This window comes from Rhinoraja longicauda, chromosome 2, assembly GCF_053455715.1.
Source record: "Rhinoraja longicauda isolate Sanriku21f chromosome 2, sRhiLon1.1, whole genome shotgun sequence".
In the NCBI taxonomy this organism is placed as follows: Eukaryota; Metazoa; Chordata; class Chondrichthyes; order Rajiformes; family Arhynchobatidae; genus Rhinoraja; species Rhinoraja longicauda.
The window spans coordinates 3,638,130-3,665,538 of record NC_135954.1 but is presented as its reverse complement, the minus strand read 5'-3'; the positions used below and the strand labels follow the sequence as shown (position 1 = coordinate 3,665,538).

General features: G+C 49.4%; 1 protein-coding gene across 1 annotated transcript in view; it reads left to right on the top strand.

The window, feature by feature from the left end:
• The first annotated feature begins 2,009 nt into the window (after positions 1–2,009).
• myo10 (myosin X) overlaps positions 2,010–27,409 on the top strand; it is a 200,360-nt gene continuing 174,960 nt past the window's right edge. The window contains exon 1 of the mRNA XM_078426665.1: positions 2,010–2,147. Coding sequence (XP_078282791.1) covers positions 2,127–2,147 — 21 coding nt within the window. The 5' untranslated portion in view covers positions 2,010–2,126. The remainder of the gene's footprint in view (positions 2,148–27,409) is intronic.

Genomic DNA, 27,409 nt, shown 5'->3' with positions numbered 1-27,409 from the left:
CTGGAGTAACTCAGCGGGTCAGGGCAGCATCTGTGGAGAACATGGATAGGTGACGTTTCACAGAGTGCTGGAGTAACTCAGCGGGTCAGGCAGCATCTCTGGAGAACATGGATAAGTGACGTTTCACAGAGTGCTGGAGTAACTCAGCGGGTCAGGCAGCATCTGTGGAGAACATGGATAGGTGACGTTTCACAGAGTGCTGGAGTAACTCAGCGGGTCAGGCAGCATCTCGGGAGAGAAGGAATGGGCGACGTTTCGGGTCGAGACCCTTCTTCAGACGGAAGCACCTATTTTCTATGTTTCTATGGAACCTACAAACCTGCACGTCTTCGGAGTGTGGGAAGGAACCGGAGCACCCGGGAAAAAACCCCACGCAGGTCACAGGGAGAACGTGCAAACTCCGTACAGACAGCCCCCTTAAACGGGATGGAACCCGGGTCTCCGGCGCGGTGAGGCAGCGACTCTACCGCCGCGCCACCGTGCCGTGTATATATTGAGCTTTCTTTTTCTTCTTGTTGTTATGGTGATTGCAGAGCACTATGTTTACATATCTGCCGCGCCGCTGCCTGTTAGAATTTCTTTGTGTGGGGAGGAGCTGCAGATGCTGGTTTAAACCGAGGACAGACACAGAAAAGCTGGACGAACCCAGCGGGTCAGACAGCTACTTTCTGTACCCCAGAACCATCCCTGCTTGGAATAGACAATAGACAATAGGTGCAGGAGGAGGCCATTGGGCCCTTCGAGCCAGCACCGCCATTCAATGTGATCATGGCTGATCATTCTCAATCAGTACCCCGTTCCTGCCTTCTCCCCATACCCCCTGACTCCGTTATCCTTTGCCACCACATATAAAATCTGTTGCTGATAGTAAATCTTTTAAAACCCTGTTGCTTGCAAACACTAAATTTTAAACCTGCAGCTGCATGCATGTGAGACTGTGGAATTCTCTGCCTCAGAAGGCAGTGGAGGCCAATTCTCTGAATGCATTCACGAGAGAGCTAGATAGAGCTCTTAAGGATAGCGGAGTCAGGGGGTATGGGGAGAAGGCAGGAACGGGGTACTGATTGAGAATGTTCGGCCATGATCACATTGAATGGTGGTGCTGGCTCGAAGGGCCGAATGACCTCCTCCTGCACCTATTGTCTATTGACTATTGACTGCACGTTTACAGCCCATCAGCGGCGATTAGTGTAGTATCAACAAGACAAGACAAGGACATCTCTGGACAAAAAGGAATGGGTGACGTTTCGGGTCGAGACCCTTCTTCGGACTGAAGTGTCTCGACCCGAAACGTCACCCATTCCTTTTCGCCACAGGTGCTGTTGCCTGACCCCGCTCAGTCACGCCAGCTTTTATGTGTCTGTCTTCAGTAAGAACTTCTTTGTTCTGTTTTCGAGACATTCTTGACCATCAAACACTCTTGACTCTCAGTAAAAGTACGCTGAAGTCAGAAGTAAGCTGGGTTGCAGAGTGTGTAACAGAAGTGCCCACATTCTGCCAAGTGTTCGGCAACAGTACCTGAGACACCAGAGTTCACAGAAGGTGGTGAAACGTCCACAGGTTTAAACATTGGGCCGTTCTGAGACAAACAGTTTACATTTAAACCTCGGGAAGCAATAAGGAAACCATTTTCCTTCTTCGAAGGTTGATTTGGTGGGGGGTTGGGCTGCAGGAGTGGAGTGGGGTGGAGTTTCATTAGTCACAGGGAATGCTCCTCAGTTGGGTCGGGTCACACACAGTCAGAAGCATTTCCAGTCACAGCAAAGGGTGGATGGGGCTCGGGGGCAATGTCTTAACAGGAGTGCACGTTCTTTGTGCAGGGCCATTTCCCCCCACCCACCCTCTCTCCTCTCTCTCTCTCTCTCTCTCTGAGGAGCACTGTACAGTTAAAAGACATTGCCATGAATGAAAGGCTGTGCCACAGTCCTGACGATCTTAAGGAAATTCCAGAACAAAGGAAGCCGTGTGAATGTGTGTGTGTCCATCTCCAGAACAGGAGTAAACTTTGAAACTCGAGAAGCCGAATAACAACTCATTCTCGCTCTGAAGCTCGCCTCCTTGATCCCTTGCCTGGCTGTCCGGAAAATAAACTCCCCCCCCAAACCTGGCTGGGTTAACATCAAACAATGGACAACTTTTTCACTGAGGTGAGCTGTACCTCTTAATTACTTTGATGTTGACTGGACTTGTTTGAAGGTGGTGTGAGAGGGTGGTGTGGAGGAGAGGGGTGGGGGGGGGGGGGGGGTTGTGTGGTGTCTCTGCTCTGCTGAAATAAAAACACTTGTGTGTGTTTTTTCTTCTTTCCTTCTTTCTTTCCTGATACTTATTTTCACCAAGGCATGCTCGGGGAGCCGGGATTGTCTCTGAGTGGCGGTGTGGTATTTCCTTTCAAAAACTTCCAGCTTCCTGCAGGGAATCAGGTTTTGTTTGTTCGAGGGGTCATGGCAGACAAGTGGACAATGTGGAAATGTAGATGCTCAGATAAGTCCACACGCCATCCAACCCAGATTGCAACCCTGATCCGGTCTGCATTATTAAACAACTGAAAGTTTTGGAGAAGATAAGACTGCAGACAGTTTTGATGTGTGTATTTAAAAACCCGTTCCTTCTCTCTAGAGATGCTGCCTATCCCCGCTGAGTTACTCCAGCCTTTTGTGTCTATCTTTAATGAGAAGTACACATGGGGTTAAATGGGTTTACTCACCTTGCCTTTCCTCGTATCTCACCTCTCTCTCTCACTCTCTCTCTCTCTCTCTCTCTCTCTCTCTCACCCCTAACTCTCTGTCTGAAGAAGGGTCTCGACCCAAAACGTCACCAGATTGATTCCTGGGATGGCAGGACTTTCATATGAAGAAAGACTGGATAGACTCGGCTTGTACTCGCTGGAATTTGGAAGATTGAGGGGGGATCTTATAGAAACTTACAAGATTCTTAAGGGGTTGGACAGGCTAGATGCAGGAAGATTGTTCCCGATGTTGGGGAAGTCCAGAACAAGGGGTCACAGTTTAAGGATAAGGGGGAAGTCTTTTAGGACCGAGATGAGAAAGTTTTTTTTCACACAGAGAGTGGTGAATCTGTGGAATTCACTGCCACAGAAGGTAGTTGAGGCAGTTCATTGGCTATATTTAAGAGGGAGTTAGATGTGGCCCTTGTGGCTAAAGGGATCAGGGGGTATGGAGAGAAGGCAGGTACGGGATACTCAGTTGGATGATCAGCCATGATCATATTGAATGGCGGTGCAGGCTCGAAGGGCTGAATGGCCTACTCCTGCACCTACTTTCTATGTTTCTATGTTTCTATGTCACCCATTCCTTCTCTCTGGAGATGCTGCCTGAGCCCGCTGAGTTACTCCAGCCTTTTGTGTCTATCTTCAATGAGAAGTACACATGGGGTTAAATGGGTTTACTCACCTTGCCTTTCCTCGAATCTCTCGCCTCTTTCTCTCTCTCTCTCACCCCTAACTCTCTGTCTGAAGAAGGGTCTCGACCCGAAACGTCACCCATTCCAAAATGTTGGAGTAACTCAGCGGGTCAGGCAGCATCTCCGGAGAACATGGATAGGTGACGTTTCACAGAGTGCTGGAGTAACTCAGTGGGTCAGGCAGCATCTCTGGAGAACATGGATAGGTGACGTTTCACAGAGTGCTGGAGTAACTCAGCGGGTCAGGCAGCATCACTGGAAAACAAGGATAGGTGACGTTTTGGGCCAAGACCCTTATTCACGATCTCTCGGACTCCTGACCCCTAGACCATGACCCCTCAGATGAGCACCAGGCCATTGCCTCTGAATTTATCACTTCCCGCTGTCTGCTCTCCACAGCCTCCAACCTTATTATTCCCCAGCCTCGTATGTTCTGGTTTTACCTTCTCACCATCTGCTTATGGTGGCGCAGCGGTAGAGTTGCTGCCTCACAGCGCCAGAGACCCGGGTTCCATCCTGACTACGGGTGCTGTCTGTGCGGAGTTGGTACCTTCTCCGTACAGACAGAGCCCGTAGTCAGGGTTGAACACGGGTCTCTGGCGCTGTAAGGCAGCTTCTCTACCGCCGCGCCATCGTGCCACCCTAAACTCTAAACCTTAAACTTTTCTGTCTGCTCCTGCCCCACTGGAATCGTAACTACACATTTTTATTTGGTTAGGTTGCTTTAAATAGAAACATAGAAAATAGGTGCAGGAGGAGGCCATTTGGCCCTTCGTGCCAGCACCAACATTCATTGTGATCACGGCTGATCATCCACAATCAGTGACCCGTGCCTGCCTTCTCCCCATATCCCTTGATTCCACTAGCCCCTAGAGCTCTATCTAACTCTATTTTAAATTCATCCAGTGAATTTGCCTCCACTGCCCTCTGTGGTAGAGAATTCCACAAATTCACAACTCTCTGGGTGAAAACGTTTTTTCTCACCTCAGTTTTAAATGGTCTTCCCTTTATTCTTAGACTGTGTGGCCCCTGGTTCTGGACTCCCCCAACATTGGGAACATTTTTCCTGCATCTAGCTTGTCCAGTCCTTTTATCATTTTATACGTCTCTATAAGATCCCCTCTCATCCTTCTAAACTCCAGTGAATACAAGCCCAGTCTTTCCAATCTTTCCTCATATGACAGTCCCACCATCCCGGGGATTAACCTGGTGATTTAGTGTACAAAGTAAACATGGTTACAACTTCAGTTATCGCATCTACTTGCAATCTAGTTTCAAGGAAGTCCTCTTTTTTATATGTAATTGATACTTAAAAACAAAAACAATCCAGATTTGGAATGTTTTCTTTGGAATGCCGGAAGTTATAGGGTGATCTGATATAAAGACATGTATAAAATTATGAGAGGCATAGATAGGATAGACCATCAGGGTTGTAATATTTACAGTTTTAGTTTATTGTCACGTGTACCGAGGTTAGGGGTGCCAACTATCTCACTCCCAAATAAGCAGCCTGCGCCCCACGTGACCTCACCCAGCCAGCGGCCACGTGCTCCCACTCCACCAATGGCGGCCGCCCGGGCCGGGAGGCGGGTTGCTATGCAGGCACTGTCCGGGCCTGCACTGTCCGGGCCTACACTGTCCGGGCCTGCACTGACCGGGCCTGCACTGTCCGGGCCTGCACTGTCCGGGCCTGCACTGTCCGGGCCTGCACTGTCCGTGCCTGCACTGTCCGGGCCTGCACTGTCCGGGCCTGCACTGACCGGGCCTGCACTGACCGGGCCTGCAGCGTCCGGGCCTGCACTGTCCGGGCCTGCACTGTCCGGGCCTGCACTGTCCGGGCCTGCACTGTCCGGGCCTGCACTGTCCGGGCCTGCACTGTCCGGGCCTGCACTGTCCGGGCCTGCACTGTCCGGGCCTGCACTGTCCGGGCCTGCAGCGTCCGGGTCTACACTGTCCGGGCCTGCACTGTCCGGGCCTGCACTGTCCGGGCCTGCACTGTCCGGGCCTGCACTGTCCGGGCCTGCAGCGTCCGGGCCTGCACTGTCCGGGCCTGCACTGTCCGGGCCTGCACTGTCCGGGCCTGCACTGACCGGGCCTGCACTGACCGGGCCTGCAGCGTCCGGGCCTGCACTGTCCGGGCCTGCACTGTCCGGGCCTGCACTGTCCGGGCCTGCACTGTCCGGGCCTGCACTGTCCGGGCCTGCACTGTCCGGGCCTGCACTGTCCGGGCCTGCACTGTCCGGGCCTGCACTGTCCGGGCCTGCAGCGTCCGGGTCTACACTGTCCGGGCCTGCACTGACCGGGCCTGCACTGTCCGGGCCTGCACTGTCCGGGCCTGCACTGTCCGGGCCTGCAGCGTCCGGGCCTGCACTGTCCGGGCCTGCACTGACCGGGTCTGCACTGTCCGGGCCTGCACTGTCCGGGCCTGCACTGTCCGGGCCTGCACTGTCCGGGTCTGCACTGACCGGGCCTGCACTGACCGGGCCTGCAGCGTCCGGGTCTACACTGTCCGGGCCTGCACTGTCCGGGCCTGCACTGTCCGGGCCTGCACTGTCCGGGCCTGCACTGTCCGGGCCTGCACTGTCCGGGCCTGCACTGTCCGGGCCTGCACTGTCCGGGCCTGCAGCGTCCGGGTCTACACTGTCCGGGTCTACACTGTCCGGGCCTGCAGCGTCCGGGCCTGTAGCGTCCGGGTCTCCACTGTCCGGGCCTGCACTGTCCGGGTCTCCACTGTCCGGGCCTGCACTGTCCAGGCCTGCACTGTCCGGGTCTACACTGTCCGGGCCTGCAGCGTCCGGGTCTACACTGTCCGGGCCTGCAGCGTCCGGGCCTGCAGCGTCCGGGTCTCCACTGTCCGGGCCTGCACTGTCCGGGTCTCCACTGTCCGGGCCTGCACTGTCCGGGCCTGCAGCGTCCGGGCCTGCACTGTCCGGGCCTACACTGTCCGGGCCTGCACTGACCGGGCCTGCACTGTCCGGGCCTGCACTGTCCGGGCCTGCACTGTCTGGGCCTACACTGTCCGGGCCTACAGCACCCCCCCCCCCCCCCCCCCCCCCCCCCCGGCATAATACGGGACAAGGAAGGTCCCGTACGGGACAAACCACTTTAGCCCAAAATACGGAATGTCCCGACTAATACGGGACAGTTGGCAACCCTAACCGAGGTACAGTGTAAAGCTTTTGGCGCCTGCTATCTATCCAGTCAGTGGAAAGACAATACATGATTACAATCAAGCCGTTCACAGTATCTAATACAAGAGGGCTTTAAGGTGAGAGGGACAAAGTTTAAAGCAAGATAGACACAAAAAGCTGGAGTAACTCAGCGGGACAGGCAGCATCTCTGGAGAGAAGGAACAGGTGACGTTTTGGGGACAAGACCCTTCTCAGACTAGTTACAGCGAAGGGAAATGAGAGATATAGAAGATGATGTAGAGATTTACAGAACAATGAATGAAAGATATGCAAAAATGTAAAGATGATAAAGGAAACAGGCCATTGTTAAATCACAGAGGGGGTACAGAGATGTACGGGGCAAGTTCTCTTTAGAGAGAGGGTAGTATTTTTTAAGAGAGAGGGTTGCCAACAGTCCCGTATTAGCCGGGACATCCCGTATCTTGGGCTAAATGAGTTTATCCCGTACGGGACCGCCCTTGTCCCATATTAGTAGGGTTGCCAACTTCCTCACCTCCAAATCAGGGACAAAGGGTGACGTCACCGCCCCGGGCGGCCGCCATTGGTGGAGCAGGAGCAGGAGCACGTGGCCGCTGGCCACTGGCTGGGTGAGGTCGCGCGGGGCGGTGACGTCACCGTGTCCCATATTGGGGAGTGAGGAAGTTGGCAACCCTACTGGAACGTGCTGCCGGGGGTGGTGGTGGAGGCAGGTACGATAGTGGCGTTTAAGATAGGCATGTGGATATGCAGGGAATGGTGGGATATGGATTATGTGCGGGCAGATACGAGTTGGTCATGGCACGATGTTCAGCACAGACATTGTGGGCTGAATGGCCTGTTCCTGCGGTGTACTGTTCTATGCAAGAAGGATCTGTAGATGCTGGTTTCAAATGAAGATAGACACAAAAAGCTGGAGTAACTCAGCGGTTCAGGCAGTGTCTCTGGAGAGAAGGAACAGGTGACGTTTCGGGTCCAGAAATGTAGGAAAATAACTGCAGATACTGGTACAAATCGAAGGTATCACAAAATGCTGGTGTAACTCAGTAGGTCAGGCAGCATCTCAGGAGAAGGAATGGGTGACGTTTCGGGTCGAGACCCTTCCTCAGACTTCTCGGCCCGAAACATCACCACTTCATTTTCTCCAGAAATGATGCCTGACCCGCTGAGTTACTCCAGCACTCTGTGAAACGTCACCTATCCATGTTCTTGAGCGATACTGCCTGACCTGCTGAGTTACTCCAGCACTCTGTTAAACGTCACCTATCCATGTTCTCCAGCTTTTTGGGTCTATCATCTCTACTGTTCTATGTTCTAAAAGGTGTATTCCATGTTGAGGTGGAAGAGAAATTTGTTTTGAAAGTTGCTGCTGTGTGCAGATATCTTGGAAAGCCCCCAAAATACTGATGGTTAATATAGATTGGTGCCTGCGCGAGTTTATCAATATAAATCTCAGTGATTAATATTGCCAATTGATTGCTTTGATCAGTGATTTTAAAAAAAGAATTGGCATTTATTTAATTGTCCTACCTTCCTCTGAAATGTCATAGCAGGATGTTGCCAGGACTAGAGGGTGTGAGCTACAGGGAGAGGTTGAACAGGCTGGGTCTCTATTCCATGGAGCGCAGGAGGATGAGGGGTGATCTTATAGAGGTGTACAACATCATGAGAGGAATAGATCGGGTAGATGCGCAGAGTCTCTTGCCCAGAGTAGGGGAATCGAGGACCAGAGGACATAGGTTCAAGGTGAAGGGGAAAAGATTTAATAGGAATCCGAGGGGTAACTTTTCCACACAGAGGGTGGTGGGCGTATGGAACAAGCTGCCAGAGGAGGTAGTTGAGGCTGGGACTATCCCATCGTTTAAGAAACAGTTGGACAGGTACATGGGTAGGACATGTTTGGAGGGTTGTGGACCGAGTGCAGGCAAGTGGGCCTAGGGTAGCTGGGACATTGTTGGCCGGTGTGGGCGAGTTGGGCCGAAGGGCCTGTTTCCACACTGTATCACTCTGTGACTCTATGAGTGGAAATGAATATAGACACAAAAAGCTGGAGTAACTCAGCGGGATAGGCAGCATCTCTGGAGAGAAGGAACGGGTGAGGTTTCGGTTCAAGACCCTTGGCAGCTGCATGCAGCGAACAGTTTCCAAAACAGTAGAGTTATGTTTCATTACAACGTCCATTAACTGAAAAGTACTGTAGTTGGTAACAAGGTGTTGTAAACAAACTTTTCTGCTGTGCCTCATGGCGCTGAATTGATTGGAGACATTTGTTTGATTGTAGCACCTTGCCTTGAAAAGTTATTGCAAGATAAATGGAAATGAATGGACAATAAAATCAAATTTGATTGAAGATTGGCACAAAATGCTGGATTAAGTTCTTCAGTGATATGAACAGAATTAGACCATTCGGCCCATCAAGTCTACTCCGTCATTCAATCATGGCTGCTCTATCTTTCCCTCTCAACCCCATTCTCCTGCCTTCTCCCCATAACCTCTGACACCTGTACTGATCAAGAACCTATCTCTGCCTTAAATATTCAATGACTAGGCCTCCACAGCCTTCTGTGGTAATGAATCCCACTGATTCACCATCCTCTGAGTAAAGAAATTCCTCCTCATATCCTTCCTAAAGGAATGTCCTTTTATTTAGATTGAAGAAGGCTCTTGATCCGAAACGTCACCTATCCATGTTCTCCAGAGATGCTGCCTGACCCGCTGAGTTACTCCAGCACTCTGTGAAACGTCACCTATCCGTGTTCTCCACAGATGCTGCCTGACCCGCTGAGTTACTCCAGCACTCTGTGAAACGTCACCTATCCGTGTTCTCCACAGATGCTGCCTGACCGGCTGAGTTACTCCAGCACTCTGAAACGTCACCTATCCATGTTCTCCAGAGATGCTGCCTGACCCGCTAAGTTACTCCAGCACTCTGTGTAAACCAGCACATGCATTTCCTTCCTGCTCAACTTTGATTGATCCTGTTTGTCAAAAGCAAAAAGTTAATTCCTTTTAGACGTCTGCCAAGCATTAACTTAGTGTTTCTTCCAGTGGTTCTGTATCGATAAACAAATCTTGTGCTTATCATTTGACAGTACTTTCAAACAAACAGCCCCTGCAAACGGTGTTGGGGCTGTGAATGAGGCCAGAATGAAACTTGTTTCAGCCAAGCTGCCAAAGCTTTTGTTTCCTGCCTCTAAGCTCATTAATCAGTCTCTCGCTCCTGTGTGTTAATAAGATCATGATTCAGGCAGTGTTTCAGTCGCTTCGTCAGTCTCACTGCTTTCCCTGTGTTAAACGCCTGCTCGGTGGTTTTTAGAAACTTCAAGTAACTAACTTCAAGTAACGCTTGCCTTCCCCTCTCTCCGTCCCTCCCCAACATAGAAACATAGAAAATAGGTGCAGGAGGAGGCCATTTGCCCTTCGAGCCAGCACCGCCATTCACCGTCAGTCTGAAGAAGGGTCTCGACCCGAAACGTTACCCATTCCTTCTCTCCTGAGATGCTGCCTGATCCGCTGAGTTACTCCAGCATTTTGTGAATAAATACCGGCATTCATTGTGATCATGGCTGATCATCCACAATCAGTAACCTGTGCCTGCCTTCTCCCCATATCCCTTGATTCCACTAGCCCCTAGAGCTCTATCCAACTCTCTTTTAAATTCATCCATTGAATCGGCCTCCACTGCCCTCTGTGGCAGAGAATTCCACAAATTCACAACTCTCCGGTAGAAAAAGTTTCTTCTCACCTCAGTTTTAAATGGCCTCCACTTTATACTTAGAAACATAGAAACATAGAAAATATGTGCAGGAGTAGGCCATTCGGCCTTTCGAGCCTGCACCGCCATTCAATATGATCATGGCTGATCATCCAGCTCAGTAACCTGTACCTGCCTTCTCTCCATACCCCCTGATCCCTTTAGCCACAAGGGCCACATCTAACTCCCTCTTAAATATAGCCAATGAACTGGCCTCAACTACCTTCTGTGGCAGAGAATTCCACAGACTCACCACTCTCTGTGTGAAGAAATGTTTTCTCATCTCGGTCCTAAAAGACTTCCCCCTTATCCTTAAGCTGTGACCCCTGGTTCTGGACTCCCCCAACATCGGGAACAATCTTCCCGCATCTAGCCTCTCCAACCCCTTAAGAATTTTATATGTTTCTATAAGATCCCCCCTCAGTCTTCTAAATTCCAGCGAGTATAAGCCTGGACTGTATGTAGACTGTGTGGCCCCTGGTTCTGGATTCCCCCAACATTGGGAACATTTTTCCTGCATTATAGCTTGTCCAGTCCTTTTATAATTTTTATACGTCTCTATAAGATCCCCTCTTATCCTTCCAAACTCCAGTGAATACAAGCGCAGTCTTTCCAATCTTTCCTTATATGACAGGTATGGGGAGAAGGCAGTAACGGGGTACTGATTGAGAATGATCAGCCATGGTCACATTGAATGGTGGTGCTGGCTCGAAGGTCCGAATGGCCTCCTCCTGCACCTATTGTCTATTGGCCCGCCATCCCAACCTTTCGCAGGGACCAACTGTTCCCTCTGTAACTCCCTGGTAACTCGTCTCTTCCCCCTCCAAACCACCCCCTCCCCGGGCACTTTCCCCTGCAACCGCAGGAGATACAACACCTGTCCCTTTACCTCCCCCCTCGACTCCATCCAAGGACCCCGACAGTCCTTCCAGGTGAGGCAGAGGTTCACCTGCACCTCCTCCAACACCCGTTCCAGGTGTGGACTTCTGTATATCGGCGAGACCAAGCGCAGGCTCGGCAATCGTTTCGCTCAACACCTCCGCTCAGTCCACCTAGACTTACATGATCTCCTGGTTGCTCAACACTTTAACTCCCTCCCCTCCCATTCCAGCACTGTCCTTTCTGTCCTGGGCCTCCTCCATTGTCAGAGTGAAGCCCAAAGCAAATTGGAGGAACAGCACCTTATATTTCGCTGGGGCAGCTTACACCCCAGCGGCATGAACATTGACTTCTCTAACTTCACCTAACTCTTGCTTTCCCCCTCTCTCCATACCTCCTCCCCCACCCTAGTTCTCTAACCAGTTTCACTGTCCTTCTGATTAATTTTACTGATTGCATGCCTCATTATCACCTTCCCCTCGGCTAACAATGAACCATTCTACATTTCCTTATCAACATCTGCTCTGATCTGTCATTTTCACACCTTACCCTTCCATATCTGTAGACTCCCACTCCCCTGAATCTCAGTCTGAAGAAGAATCTCGATTAGGGTTGCCAACTGTCCCGTATTAGCCGGGACATCCCGTATATTGGGCTAAATTGGTTTGTCCCATACGGGACCGCCCTTGTCCCGTATTAGGCCCAGGAACCACTGTAGACCCGGAGGCCCGGGCGCCGCCCAACGGAGGTTGCATAACAACCCGCCTCCCGGCCCGGGCGGCCGCCATTGGTGGAGCGGGAGCACGTGGCCGCTGGCTGGGTGAGGTCACGTGGGGCGCGGGGCGGTGACATCACCTTTTGTCCCTTATTTGGGAGTCAGAAAGTTGGCAACCCCAGTCTCGATCCAAAATATCACCCATTCCTTCTCTCCAGAGATGCTGCCTGTCCAGCAGAGTTGCTCCAACATTTTGTCTCCATCCGGTGTAAACCAGCATCTGCAGTTCCTTCTTACACAATATTGTAAAACACTGGTTTGATTTATTTAGTTCAATTTAGTTTATTGCCACATGTACCGAGCTACAGTGAAAAGCTTTTGCTGTGTGCTAACCAGTCAGCTTTAAGAAAGTTGACCAGGTTTTTAAGGGACTGAGATAAAGTTTAGAATTTGGAAGGGAAGTCAATTTTAAATAATTCGGGTGAGTTACTGGCTCACAGTGCCCGTCTACGATCCTGACTATGGATGCTGTCTGTGCGGAGTTTGGGCGTTCTCCTCATGACGTGCGTGGGTTTTCTCTGAACCTCCTCCCATACTCCGAAGACGTGCAGGTTAATTGGCTTGGTATAAATGTAAATTGTCCCTAGTATGTGTAGGATAGTGCTAATCCTATCTCTCAGAAGGCAGTGGAGGCCAATTCTCTGAATGCATTCAAGAGAGAGTTAGATAGAGCTCTTAAGGATAGCGGAGTCAGGGGGTATGGGGAGAAGGCAGGAACGGGGTACTGATTGAGAATGATCAGCCATCATCACATTGAATGGTGGTGCTGGCTCGAAGGGCCGAATGGCCTCCTCCTGCACCTATTCTATTGTCTATAATATGCGGGGATCGCTGGTCGGTGCAGACTGGATGGGCCGAAGGGCCTGTTTCCGCGCTGTATCTCTGAACTAAAACTAAACTGAAATGGAAAGAGCAAAGTGATTTCAAAACCAGCCAGCATTTCCATTTCTCCCGTTCATACTATTCATTGTTACACAAAAGGGTAGGTTTGCTTTTCACTGTGGACTTTGGTCTGAAGTAATACAAATGCCACATTTGTTACACTCTGTGCAAACAATTACCTCAAGCACTTGCATGCAAATTCAGTCTGAGAAGATAAACGTGCTGAAAATAATTTTCGATTCACCCAAACGCACGGTGAACATGTTAAATCCTGTGTCTTGACCCGAAACGTCATCCATTCCGTCTATTCATGCCCGACCCGCTGAGTTACTCCAGCACTCTGTGAAACGTCACCTGTCCATGTTCTCCACAGATTCTGCCTGACCCGCTGAGTTACTCCAAAACTCTGTGAAACGTCACCTATCCATGTTCTCCAGAGATGCTGCCCGACCCGCTGAGTTACTCCAGCTACTGTGTCTATCTTCGGTGTAAACCAGCGTCTGCAGTTCTTTCCTACATAAATCGTGTTTAGTTTTGTTTAGAGATGCAGTGTGGAAACAGGCCCTTCGGCCCACTAAGTCCGTGCCGACCAGCAATCCCCGTAAACTAGCACTATCCTACAAGCTAGGGACAATTTACAATTATACCAAAGCCAATTAACCAACACACCTGTACATTTTTGGAGTGTGGGAGGAAACCGGAGCACCCGGGGAAAACCTATGTGGTTACAGGGAGAATGTACAAAGTCCATACAGACAGCACCCGTAGTCAGGATCGAACCCGGGCCTCTGGCGCTGTGAGGCAGAAACTCCACCGCTGCGCTGCCCGTTTGCAGTTTGCTCAAGAGTCCAGCATAGAACATAGAACAGAGAGACTTGGGCCTTTTGGAAGGGTGGGCTGAAAGATGGCAGATGGAGTTTAATGCTGACAAGTGTGAGGTGCTGCATTTTGGTAGGACAAATCAAAATAGGACGTACAGGGTAAATGGTAGGGAATTGAGGAATGCAGTGGAACAGAGGGATCTGGGAATAACTGCATTGTTCCCTGAAGGTGGAATCTCATGTGGATAGGGTGGTGAAGAAGGCGTTTGGTATGCTTGCCTTTATAAATCAGAGCATCGAGTATAGAAGTTGGGATGTAATGTTGAAATTGTACAGGGCATTGGTGAGACCAAATCTGGAGTATGGTGTGCAGTTCTGGTCGCCAAATTATAGGAAGGATGTCGACAAAATGGAGAGGGTACAGAGGAGATTTACTAGAATGTTGCCTGGGTTTCAGCACTTAGGCTACAGAGAGAGGTTGAACAGGTTGGGTCTTTATTCTTTGGAGCGTAGAAGGTTGAGGGGGGACTTGATAGAGGTTTTTAAAATTTTGAGAGGGACGGACAGAGTTGACGTGGGTAGGCTTTTCCCTTTGAGAGTGGGGAAGATTCCAACAAGGGGACATAGCTTCAGAATTGAGGGACAAAGGTTTAGGGGTAACATGAGGGGGAACTTCTTTACTCAGAGGGTTGTGGCTGTATGGAATGGGCTTCCGGTGGAAGTGGTGGAGGCTGGCTCGATTTTATTATTTAAGAGTAAATTGGATAGGTATATGGATAGGAGGGGATTGGAGGGTTATGGTCTGAGTGCAGGTAGATGAGACTAGGTCAGGGAGAATGGTCGGCGTGGACTGGTAGGGCCGGACAGGCCTGTTTCCATGCTGTAGTTGTTATATGTTATATGTTATATGTTATAAAACCTGAACAGGCCCCTCGGCCTACAATGTCTGAACCAAACATGATGACAATCTCTCATCTGCCCGCAAGTGATCCATATTCTTCCATTCCTTGCTTATCCGTGTGCCTACCCAAAAGTCCTCTTAAACACCATTATCATATCTGCCTCCTCCACTACCCCTGGCAGCACGTTCCAGGCACCCACCACCCTCTGCGTAAAGCTATGCCCTCCAGCCTTTGATTTTTCAACCCTGGGGTAAAAGGTTCTGACTGTCTACCCTTTCTCTGCCTCCTTCAGCCTACTTCAAACAGGTCTCCCCTCAACATCTGACATTTCTTCTGTCTCCTTATGGGCGGTCACGGTGGCGCGGCGGTAGAGTTGCCGCCTTACAGCGAATGCAGCGTCGGAGACCCGGGTTCCATCCCGACTATGGGTGCTGTCTGTATGGAGTTTGTACGTTCTCCCCATGACCTGCATGGGTTTTCTCCGAGATCTTCGGTTTCCTCCCACACTCTAAAGACGTGCGGGTTTGTAGGTTAATTGGCTTGGAATAAATGTAAAAATTGTCCCTGGTGTGCGTAGGATAGTGTTAGTGTGCGTGGATCGCTGGTCGCCTGTTTCCACACTGTGAATCTCTCAACTAAACTAAACTAGTTCGCATTAGGTGTGTGCCAAAATATAACTTGACTCATCAGCAGGGTTGGCTGTGCAGCTGTAATTCTGACATTTAAATGTTTAATGCAAGGCAACATTTTGATTAGTAAGGGCATCAATAACGCTTGTTGACACTGGGCCTGTACTTGCTGGAGTTTAGAAGGATGAGGGTGGGGACCTCATTGAAACTTACCGAATAGTGAAAGGCCTGAATAGAGTGGATACGGAGAGGATGTTTCCACTGGTGGGAGAGTCTAGGACCAGAGGGCACAGCCTAAGAATGAAAGGACGTACCTTTAGGAAGGGGGGGTGGTGAATCTGTGGAATTCATTGCCACAGACAGCTGTGGAGGAGAAGTCAATGGATATTTAAGGCGGAGATAGATGGATTTTTGATTAGTACGGACGGGTGTCAGGGGTTATGGGGAGAAGGCAGGTGAATGGGGTTAGGAGGGACAGATAGATCAGCCATGATTGAGTGGGGAGGAGACTCAATGGGCCAAATGGCCAAGTTGGGCTCCTAGAATATGCCTTAACAAGGAATTTAATGCAGGACTCTATACAAATGCAATCAAACTTTGTCATGAGAATGACATTTTATTTTAAATCTGTTTTATAAGATTACCCACTAGTTTCTCTACTTGTGTCCACTTCACCCAGAACATAAAGGGAACAGGAACTCACATCATTGATCATTTGTTTAGTGGTCAAAACAAAAGGATTAACGTTGATATCAAATTGAGCGTGTTAGTATAAAGGAAGAACTAGACACAAAGTGCTGGAGGACGTATACTCCAGAGATGCTGCCTGACCCGCTGAGTTACTCCAGCACTCTGTGAAACGTCACCTATCCATGTTCTCCTGAGATGCTGCCTGACCCGCTGAGTTACTCCAGCACTCTGTGAAACGTCACCTATCCATGTTCTCCAGAGATGCTGCCTGACCCGCTGAGTTACTCCAGCACTCTGTGAAACGTCACCTATCCACGTTCTCCAGAATTGCTGCCCGACCCGCTAAGTTTGTCCAGCACTCTGTGAAACGTCACCTATCCATGTTCTCCACAGTTGCTGCCTGACCCGCTGAGTTACTCCAGCACTCTGTGAAACGTCACCTGTCCATGTTCTCCAGTGTTGCTGCCTGCCCCCTGAGTTACTCCAGCACTTTGTGCCTATTCGCAATGTCCAGCAGCAGAAGGACCCCAGACTGTGGTCCTCCCCCACAGAGCCTTGGCGTTGGCTGCACCAAGCTGTGGTCTGCATGGCTAGGTATTGTACCCACAAAGTAATTGGAGTTCTGAGCTTGTTTGCCGGCTTACCAAGGCATTTAGAAACATAGAAACATGGAGAAATAGGTGCAGGAGGAGGCCATTCGGCCCTTTGAGCCAGCACCGCCATTCAATGTGATCATGGCTGATCATCTATCATTACCCGTTCCTGTTTTTTCCCCATATCCCTTGATCCCTTTAGCCCTAAGAGCTAAATCTAACTCTTTCCTTGAAAACATCCAGTGAATTGGCCTCCACTGCCTTCTGCGGCAGAGAATTCCACAGATCCACAACTCTCTGGGTGAAGAAGTTTTTCCTCATCCCAGTCCTAAATGGCCTTATTCTTGAACTGGGACCCCTGGTTCAGGGGGTATGGGGAGAGGGCAGGAACGGGGTACTGATTGTGAATGATCAGCCACGATCACATTGAATGGCGGTGCTGGCCTGAAGGGCCGAATGGCCTACTCCTGTCTATTGTCACTTATTGTCTATTGGACTCCCCCAATATCGGGAACATTTTTCCTGCATCTAGCCTGTCCAATCCTTTAAGGATTTTATATGTTTCTGTAAGATCGCATTTGGAGCATTGCGTGCAGTTCTGGTCTCCCCCGTTATACAGGTAGGATGTGGAGACTTGTAAAGGTTGCCGAGGAGGTTTGCCAGAATAGTGCCTGGATTAAGGGGTATTAGCTGCAGGATAGGTTGGACAGATTTGCATTGTTTTCCCTGAAACCCCACAGTGGAGTTTATTATTGTCAGGTGTACTGAGGTACAGTGAAATGCCTTTTGCTTCCGTGCTATCCAGTCACTGACAGGAGGTGTAGATGGAGAGCAAGCAAGATTATGAGGGACCCCTGCCACCCCAGCAACGGACTGTTCCAGCTGCTACGGTCAGGCAAACGCCTCCGCTGTCACGCTGTGAAAACAGAGAGGATGAGACGGAGCTTCTTCCCACAGGCCATCAGGACTTTTATAACTCCAGGGACTCAATTTTGTCTTCTCTGTATTAACTTTTATTTATATGCTGTAACTGTAATTCTTTTTTTTGCACAATCCGCAGGCGTTGCCACTTTCATTTCACTGCACATCGTGTATGTGCATGTGATAAATAAACTTGACTTAAACTTGACTTAACTTGATCAGTGTACCTGTCCAAAATGATAGGAGCAGAACTAGGCCATTCAGACAATAAAGTCTACTCCGCCATTCAATCATGGCTGATCTGTCTCTCCCTCCTAACCCCATTCTCCTGCCTTCTCCCCATAACCCCTGACACCCGTACTAATCAAGAATCTATCTATCTCTGCCTTAAATATTGACTTGGCCTCCACAGCTGTGAATTCCACAGATTCACCACCCTCTGATTAAAGAAATTCCCCCTCATCTTCCTAAAGGAGCGTCCTTTAATTGTGAGGCTGTGTCCACTGGTCCTAGACTCTGCCATTGGTGGAAACATGCACTCTACCCTGCGCTGTGCTGTTCTGTTCTGCGTTCCCATAGTTTGGCTCGGGGGAGGTTAAGTCGTGTGAATCGGGCCCAGCAGACCCATAGTCCCAGGGGAGTGGCAAATGAAAGAGTGTGGCTGCTCACATCTGCCAATGATCTCCATACAAGTCAGCCGGCCATCTGTTGTTGTTTGTCACTTGCCAACCTTGTTCAATTAATCAATGCTACCTTTGCATATTCATCTCCTTTCAGAACAGCTTCGATGTTGAATTATTTACCTTGGGCCGACTTGTCAGTATGGAAATTGAATAGTAAAACAGTCTCTTGTTAGTAGGGGTTGCCAACTTCCTCACTCCCAAATACGGGACAAGGTGACGTCACCGCCCCGCGTGACCTCACCCAGCCAGCGGCCATATGCTCCCGCTCCACCAATGGCGGCCGCCCGGGCCGGGAGGCGGATTGCTACGCAACCTCTGTTAGGCGGCACCCGGGCCTACACTGTCCGGGTCGACAGCGGCGTCCGGGCCTACAGTGTCAGGGCCTACAGCGTCCGGGCCTACAGCGTCCGGGCCTACAGCGCCCTCCACCGGGCCTAATACGGGACAAGGGCGGTCCCGTACGGGACAAATCAATTTAGCCCAAAATACGGGATGTCCCGGCTAATACGGGACAGTTGGCAACCCTATTTACAGTGTACAGATACATGATAAGGCAATACCATTTAGTGCAAGGTAAAGCCAGCAAAGTCTGGATCAAAGGATGGGTCTAAAGGTCACCAAAGAGGTAGATAGTAGTTCAGCACTGCTCTCTGGTTGTGATAGGATGGTTCAGGTGCCTGATAACAGCTGGAAAAATAAACTATCCCTGAATCTGGAGGTGTGCGTTTCCACACTTTTATACCTTTTACCTGAATAAGTGTCTTAACCTGAAACGTCACCTATTCCTTTTGTCCAGAGATGCTGTCTGACCCGCTGAGTTACTCCAGCTTTTTATGTTCAGGCAGGGACTATCCCAAAGTTTAAGAAACACTTAGACATAGAAACATAGAAAATAGGTGCAGGAGGAGACCATTTGGCCGTTTGAGCCAGCACCGCCATTCATTGTGATCATGGCTGATCGTCCGCAATCAGTAACCTGTGCCTGCCTTCTCCCCATATCCCTTGATTCCACTAGCCCCTAGAGCTCTATCTAACTCTCTCGGGTACATGGAGAGGACAGGTTTTGAGGAATCATATCATATCATATCATATATATACAGCCGAATATGGACCATGCGCGGGCAGGTGGGACAGGTGTAGATGGAACTTGTTGGTCTGTGTGGGGAAGTCGGGCCGAAGGGCCTGTTTCCACGCTGTATCACTCGAAGACTCTAAACAAAGAACTTCAGAAGCTCTCAGTCTGTTTTTTAGACTATTAGAGATACAGCGCGGAAACAGGCCCTTCGGCCCACCGAGTCCGTGCTGACCAGCGATACCTTGTATACCAGCACCTTTGCACACACACACACACACACACACACACACACACACACACACACACACACACACACACACACACACACACACGAGGGACAATTTACAATTTCACCGAAGCCATTTAAACTTCAAACCTGTATGTCTTGGAAGTGTGGGAGGAAACCGGAGCACCCGGAGAATACCCACGGGGTCACAGGGAGAGCGGACAAACTCCGTGCAGACAGCACCCGTAGTCGGGATTAAACCTGGGTCTGTGGCGCCTTATGGCAGCAACTCTACCGCTGCGACGTCGTGCCTCCCCTAATTTACAAAGTTGGTTCACTAAAATAGACACAAGCTGGAGTAGTGAAGATGTGTCCCGACCTGAAACGTCACCTATCCATGTTCTCCAGAGATGCTGCCTGACCCGCTGAGTTACTCCAGCACTCTGTGAAACGTCACCTATCCATGTTCTCCTGAGATGCTGCCTGACCCACTGAGTTACTCCAGCACTCTGTGAAACGTCACCTATCCATGTTCTCCAGAGATGCTGCCTGAAATATGGTTCCCTGAAGTCACACAGCATGGAAACTGGCCCTTCGGCCCAACTGCCCCTACTGTCCAACATGTCCCATTGACACTAGACCCACTGCCTCCATTTGACCCATTTCCCTCTCTCCAGAGATGCTGCCTGTCCCGCTGAGTTACTCCAGAAATTTGTATCTACCTTCCCTCTAACTTATCCACACCGACCAACATGTCCCAGCTACACTAGTCCAACCTGCCTGTGTTTGGTCCAGATCCCTCCAAACCTGTCCCATCCATGTACCTGTCTAACTGTTTCTTAAACATTGAGATAGTCCCTATCTCAACGACCTCCTCTGCCAGCTTGTTCCATACACCCACCACCCTCTGTGTGAAAAAGTTACCCCTCAGATTCCTATTAAATCTTTTCCCCTTCACCTTGAACCTATGTCCTCTGGTCCTCGATTCCCCTACTCTGGGCAAGAGACTTTGTGCATCTACCCGATCTATTCATCTCATGATTTTGTACACCTCTATAAGATCACCCCTCATCCTCCTGTGCTCCATGGAATAGAGACCCAGCCTGCTCAACCTCTCCTTCAGACCCTCCAGCCCTGGCAACATCCTCATAGACCCGGTCGGTCGTAGAGTGATACAGCGTGGAAGCAGGCCCTTCGGCCCAACTTGCCCACACCGACCAACATGCCCAATTCACACTCGACCCACCTGCCTGAGTTTGCCCCAAATCCCTCCAAACCTGTCCTATCCATGTACCCATCTAAATGTTTCTTAAACCTCTCCCTGTAGCTCACACCCTCTAGTCCTGGCAACATCCTTGTAAATCTTCTCTGTACCCTTTCCAGCTTGACAACATCTTTCCTATAACATGGTGCCCAGAACTGAACATAATACTCTAAATGCGGCCTCACTAATGTCTGATCCAACTGCAAAATGACCTCCCAACCTCTATACTTCTCTATGTGTTTGTAGATCTGCTTCTGTGTATAGGAGTATGAGATGAGTATAGGAGCAAAGAGGTCCTTCTGCAGTTGTACAGGGCCCTAGTGAGACCGCACCTGGAGTACTGTGTGCAGTTTTGGTCTCCAAATTTGAGGAAGGATATTCTTGCTATTGAGGGCGTGCAGCGTAGGTTTACTAGGTTAATTCCCGGAATGGCGGGACTGTCATATGTTGAAAGACTGGAGCGACTAGGCTTGTAAACACTAGAATTTAGAAGGATGAGAGGAGATCATATCGAAACGTATAAGATTATTAAGGGGTTGGACACGTTAGAGGAAGGAAACATGTTCCCAATGTTGGGGGTTCCAGAACCAGGGGCCACAGTTTAAGAATAAGAGGTCGGCCATTTAGAACTGAGATGAGGAAAAACTTTTTCAGTCAGAGTTTTGAATCTGTGGAATTCTCTGCCTCAGAAGGCAGTGGAGGCCAATTCTCTGAATGCATTCAAGAGAGAGCTAGATAGAGCTCTTAAGGATAGCGGAGTCAGGGGGTATGGGGAGAAGGCAGGAACAGGGTACTGATTGAGAATGATCAGCCATGATCACATTGAATGGCGGTGCTGGCTCGAAGGGCCGAATGGCCTCCTCCTGCACCTATTGTCTATCGTCTATTGTGTCTAGCTCGCAAACAGCCGCCTGGGTTGGGCACCATCTTCTACCCACTGCCATTCTATTTGCGTTGATACATGAGCCAGCTTTCTCTCAGCCACTGTCATTTTCTACAGCTGTCAATGACAGTTTAACGATCTAAAAACAAGAAAATCCAAAAACATCCGTGGACTTTCTTTAGGGGTAACTCAGGAGGAATTTCTTTAGTCAGAGGGTGGTGAATCTATGGAATTCTTTGCCACAGACGGCGGTGGAGCCCAAGTCAGTGGATATTTTTAAGGCAGAGATAGACAGATTGTTGATTAGTACGGGTGTCAGGGGTTATGGGGAGAAGGCAGGAGAATGGGGTTAGGAGGGAGAGATAGATCAGCCATGATTGAATGGCAGAGTAGACTTGATGGGTCGATTGGCCTAATTCTGCTCCTATCCCTTATGACCCTATGGTTTTCACTGCTGATAACGTTTCCAGGCTCGGAGAATACTCTGTTCAGATTTAAAATCAAGCGTGAATAATACGCTGACTTCTCTCGGATGGGATGCCCCAGAGCTCTGCAGAATCAGGCTAAGACTTGTTGCAATTTACAAAGAGATTCACAAAAGCTTGCCATCAAATTTCCCGTCATCCCAGAGCAGCAACTGCCATGAAATGAGACACAACACCGGTCCCTACATGATCAACTCACGGAATTTCAATAGACTTTGCTACCAATATTCCCTTTACCCAAGGATGATAAAAGAATGGAACCTATAAGATTATTAAGGGGTTGGACACGTTAGAGGCAGGAAACATGTTCCCAATGTTGGGGGAGTCCAGAACCAGGGGCCACAGTTTAACAATAAGGGGAAGGCCATTTTAAACAGAGATGAGGAAAAACCTTTTCAGTCAGAGAGTTGTAAATCTGTGGAATTCTCTGCCTCAGAATTTTCAAGAGAGAGCTAGATAGAGCTCTTAAGGATAGTGGAGTCAGGGGGTATGGGGAGAAGGCAGGAACGGGGTACTGATTGAGAATGATCAGCCATGATCACATTTGAATGGCGGTGCTGGCTCGAAGGGCCGAATGGCCTACTCCTGCACCTATTATCTATTGTCTATGTTACCATCCAACACACACGCCACTCCCAATGTTCAGTCATTTAAAAAGGGGATTGAGCAACTGGATCTGCTCAACTTGGTCAAAAAGGCCCACTTCAAAATTTAATCACTACTCTACTCACTCCGACCTATGCCAGATAACCGCTTATGTGGTGTTTCAACCAGAACCAGAACCAGAAAATGAATAACCTCACATTTGCCAATCAGTAAACCCTCGTTATAAGTGTCAAGAGTGTCTTATTGTCAAATGAGCCTAAACGGGAGCGTGAAATTCTTACTTGCAGCATCACAAAGAGTATCAGTTCAGTATAGTTTATTGTCACGTGTAACAGAGGTACTTGAAAAGCTTTTGTTGCGTGCTATGCAGTCAGCGGAAACACAATACATGATTACAATCGGGCCATTTACAGTGTACAGGTACGTGATAATGGGAATAACATTTAGCGCAAGGTAAAGCCAGCAAAGTCCGATCAAAGATAGTCTGAGGTATTTATTCACAAACTGCTGGAGTAACTCAGCGGGTCAGGCAGCAGCAACAGGAGAGAAGGAATGGGTGACGTTTCGGGTCGAGACCCTTCTTCAGACCTGAAAAAGGGTTTCGACCGGAAACGTCACCCATTCCTTCTCTCCTGAGATGCTGCCTGACCTGCTGAGTTACTCCAGCATTTTGTGAATAAATACCTGCGATTTGTACCAGCATCTCCAGTTGTTTTCTTACACAAAGATAGTCTGAGGGTGACCAATGAGGTAGATAGTAGTTCAGCACTGCTCTCTGGTTGTGGTAGGATGATTCAGTTGCCCGATATGTAAATATGTACAAAAATCGTTATGTAAATATAGTACTCTGTGAAACCCATAATAAACAAAAAAAGTTCAGAATATACACCGATCAGCCAAAACATTATGACCACTGACAGGCGAAGTGAATAACATTGATTATCTTGTTACAATGGCACCTGTCAAGGGGTGGGATATATTAGGCAGCAAGTGAACAGTCAGTTCTTGAAGTTGATGTGTTGGATGCAGGAGAAATGGGCAGGAGTAAAGACCTGAGCCACTTTGACAAGGGCCAAATTGTTATGGGCAGACGACTGGGTCAGAGCATCTCTGAAACGGCAAGGCTTGTGGGGTGCTCCCGGTCAGCAGTGGTGAGTACCGACCGACAGTGGTCCGAGGAGGGACAAACCACAAACCGGCGACAGACAGGGTGTTGGGCGCCCAAGGCTCATCGATGCGCGAGGGCAACGAAGGCTATCCCGTCTGGTCCGAACCGACAGAAGGTCGACTGTGGCACAAGTCACAGAAAATGTTAATGGTGGTCACGGGAGGAATGTGTCACAATACACAGTGCATCGCACCCTGCTGCATATGGGGCTGCACACGGAGGACCAACAGCATATTAGGCAGGTGGGCATAATGTTTTGGCTCATCAGGTCATAATGTTTTGGTTGATCGGTGTATATGTGTAGAGACAATAATAATGCAAATACAAAACCGGTGCCTCCAAGTCTATGTAGTTTGGAGCTTATGTGGTGGTGTTTAATAGCCTAATGGCTGTTGGGAACAAGCTGTTCCGGAACCTCCAGTTTTCAGGCTCCTGTACCATCTTCCTGATGGCAAGGGTGAAATGAGAGCGTGGCCAGGGTGGTGTGGGTCTCTGATGATGCTGGCTGCCATTTTGAGGCAACAACTTCGATGGTTGGGAGGTCAGTACCCATGCTGGACTGGACAGTGTTCTCCATTTTTGGCAATCATCTTCGCTCCTGGGTGTTCAAGTTGTCGAACCAGGCCACGATAGTTATACGCTGTCTCGGCAAGGCCACTAGCATAATCAAGGACCAGTCCCACTCCCTCTTCTCCCTAGTTGTACAGGGCCCTAGTGAGGCCGCACCTGGAGTACTGTGTGCAGTTTTGGTCTCCAAATTTGAGGAAGGATATTCTTGCTATTGAGGGCGTGCAGCGTAGGTTTACTAGGTTAATTCCCGGAATGGCGGGACTGTCATATGTTGAAAGACTGGAGCGACTAGGCTTGTATACACTGGAATTTAGAAGGTTGAGAGGAGATCTTATCGAAACGTATAAGATTATTAAGGGGTTGGACACGTTAGAGGCAGGAAACATGTTGCCAATGTTGGGGGAGTCTAGAACAAGGGGCCACAGTTTAAGAATAAGGGGTAGGCCATTTAGAACTGAGGTGAGGAAAAACATTTTCAGTCAGAGAGTTGTGAATCTGAAGGCAGTGGAGGCCAATTCTCTGAATGCATTCAAGGGAGAGCTAGATACTCTTAAGGATAGCGGAGTCAGGGGGTATGGGGAGAAGGCAGGAACGGGGTACTGATTGAGAATGATCAGCCATGATCACATTGAATGGCGGTGCTGGCTCGAAGGGCCGAATGGCCCCCTCCTGCACCTGTTGTCTATTGTCTATTGTCTCTCCCACAAGTTCATAAGAAATAGGAGCAGAATTAGGCCATTCGGCCCATCTAGTCTACTCCACCATTCAGTCATGGCTGATCTATCTTTCCCTCTCAACCCCATTCTCCTGCCTTCTCCCCATAACCTCTGACACCCGCACTGATCATGAACAGGATTTGGGTTGAGCTGGCTGTGACTGTTCAAAAGTTCATAAGTGATAGGAGTGGAACTCCGCCTTAGAAATATCCACTGACTTGACCTCCACAGTGGGTCTGTGGCAATTCAGTGGGTCAGGCACCATCTTGGACTCTGAAGAAGGGTCCCGATCCAAATCCATGTTCTCCAGAGATTCTACCTGACCCGCTGAATTAGTGCACCACAGAAGTCTTTCAATCAGGAGTTTAGGGGTGAAGATAGACACAAAGCGCTGGAGTAACTCAACGGGTCACGCAGCATCTCTGGCAGAATCTTTTACCCAGAGTATCGAAACATCTTATCGAAACATATAAGATTATTAAGGGGTTGGACACGTTAGAGGCAGGAAACATGTTCCCAATGTTGGGGGAGTCCAGAACAAGGGGCCACAGTTTAAGAATAAGGGGTAGGCCATTTAGAACTGAGATGAGGAAAAACTTTTTCAGTCAGAGAGTTGTGAATCTGTGGAATTCTCTGCCTCAGAAGGCAGTGGAGGCCAATTCTCTGAATGCATTCAAGAGAGAGCTAGATAGAGCTCTTAAGGATAGCGGAGTCAGGGGATATGGGGAGAAGGCAGGAACGGGGTACTGATTGAGAATGATCAGCCATGATCACTTTGAATGACGGTGCTGGCTCGAAGGGCCGAATGGCCTACTCCTGCACCTATTGTCTATTGTCTATTGAGTAGGGGAATCAAGAACCAGAGGACATGGGTTTATGGTTAAAGGGGAAAGATTTAATAGGAACCTGAGGGGCAACTTTTTCCACACAGAGGGTAGTGGGTATATATAAACGTTTTTCCCTTATCGTGACCATTGATCGTCCGTTCACATCAGTGTTGGGTCAGCCTCATTCAATCTCATTTTGTACCAGCATCATTCAATCTCTTATGGACACCTTGGGCTGGCATTTGCTAATGTCTCAATAGACAATAACTTGCCTCATTGCGCCAGAGAACTGGACTTGATCCCAGCCTCCCGTGCTCTCTGCATGGAGTTTGAATGCTCTCCCTGTTTCGTTTAGATTAGTTTAGAGATACAGCGCAGAAACAGGCCCTTTGGCCCACCAGCGCCGACCAGCGATCCCCGCACACTAACACTATCCTACACCCACTAGGGACAATTTTTACATTTACCAAGCCAATTAACCTACAAACCTGCACGTCTTTGGAGTGTGGGAGGAAACCGAAGATCTCGGAGAAAACCCACGCAGGTCACGGGGAGAACGTACAAACTCCGTACAGACAGCGCCCCTTAGTCGAGATCGAACCCGGGTCGCCCGCGCTGCATTCGCTGTAAGGCAGCAACTCTACCGCTGCGCCACCGTGACTGCCCGGATGTTCTGGTTTCCTCCCACATCCCAGACATGTGGATGTGTTGGTTAATTGTGTGTCAGAAGTGGGTAAGAAAGTGAGGTAACATTGAACTTGTGTGAGCGGGTGACTGGTGGTCAGTGTGGACTCGACTGGCCAAAGTGTCTGGTTTCATGCTGTAGCTTTTAATGAATCAATTTAAAGAGCAATCTGAAATATTGAGCCAAGCAGTAGAAAAATTACAACGAGACGCAAGAGACTGCTGTTGCTGGAGTGTTGAAGTGTGAAAACATGCACACCACCAGGTTCAGGGACAGTTTCAACCTAGCTGTTATCAGGCAACTGAATCAACCTACCACAACCGGTGAGCAGTGCTGAACTGCTATCTACCTCTTTGATGTCCCACGGACTATCCTTGACCAGACTTTACTGTGCACTAAACGTTATTCCCTTATCATGTATACACTGCAAATGGATTGATTGTAATCATGTACTGTCTTTCCGCTGACTGGTTAGCACGCAACAAAAAGCTTTTCACTGTACCTCGGCACGCGTGACAATAAACTAAACTAAACTATGGAACGAGCTGCCAAAGGAGCCAGTTGAGGCAGGTACTATAACACCATTTTAAAGTCATTTGAACTGGTGTATGGAAAGGACAGGTTTAGAGGGATGTGGGCCAAACGTGGGCAGGTGGGACTAGTGTAGATGGGGCATGTTGGTCAGCACTAGGGTTGCCAACAATCTCACTCCCGAATAAGGGACAAGGTGACGTCACCGCCCCGCGCCCCACGAGACCTCACCCAGCCAGCGGCCACGTGCTCCCGCT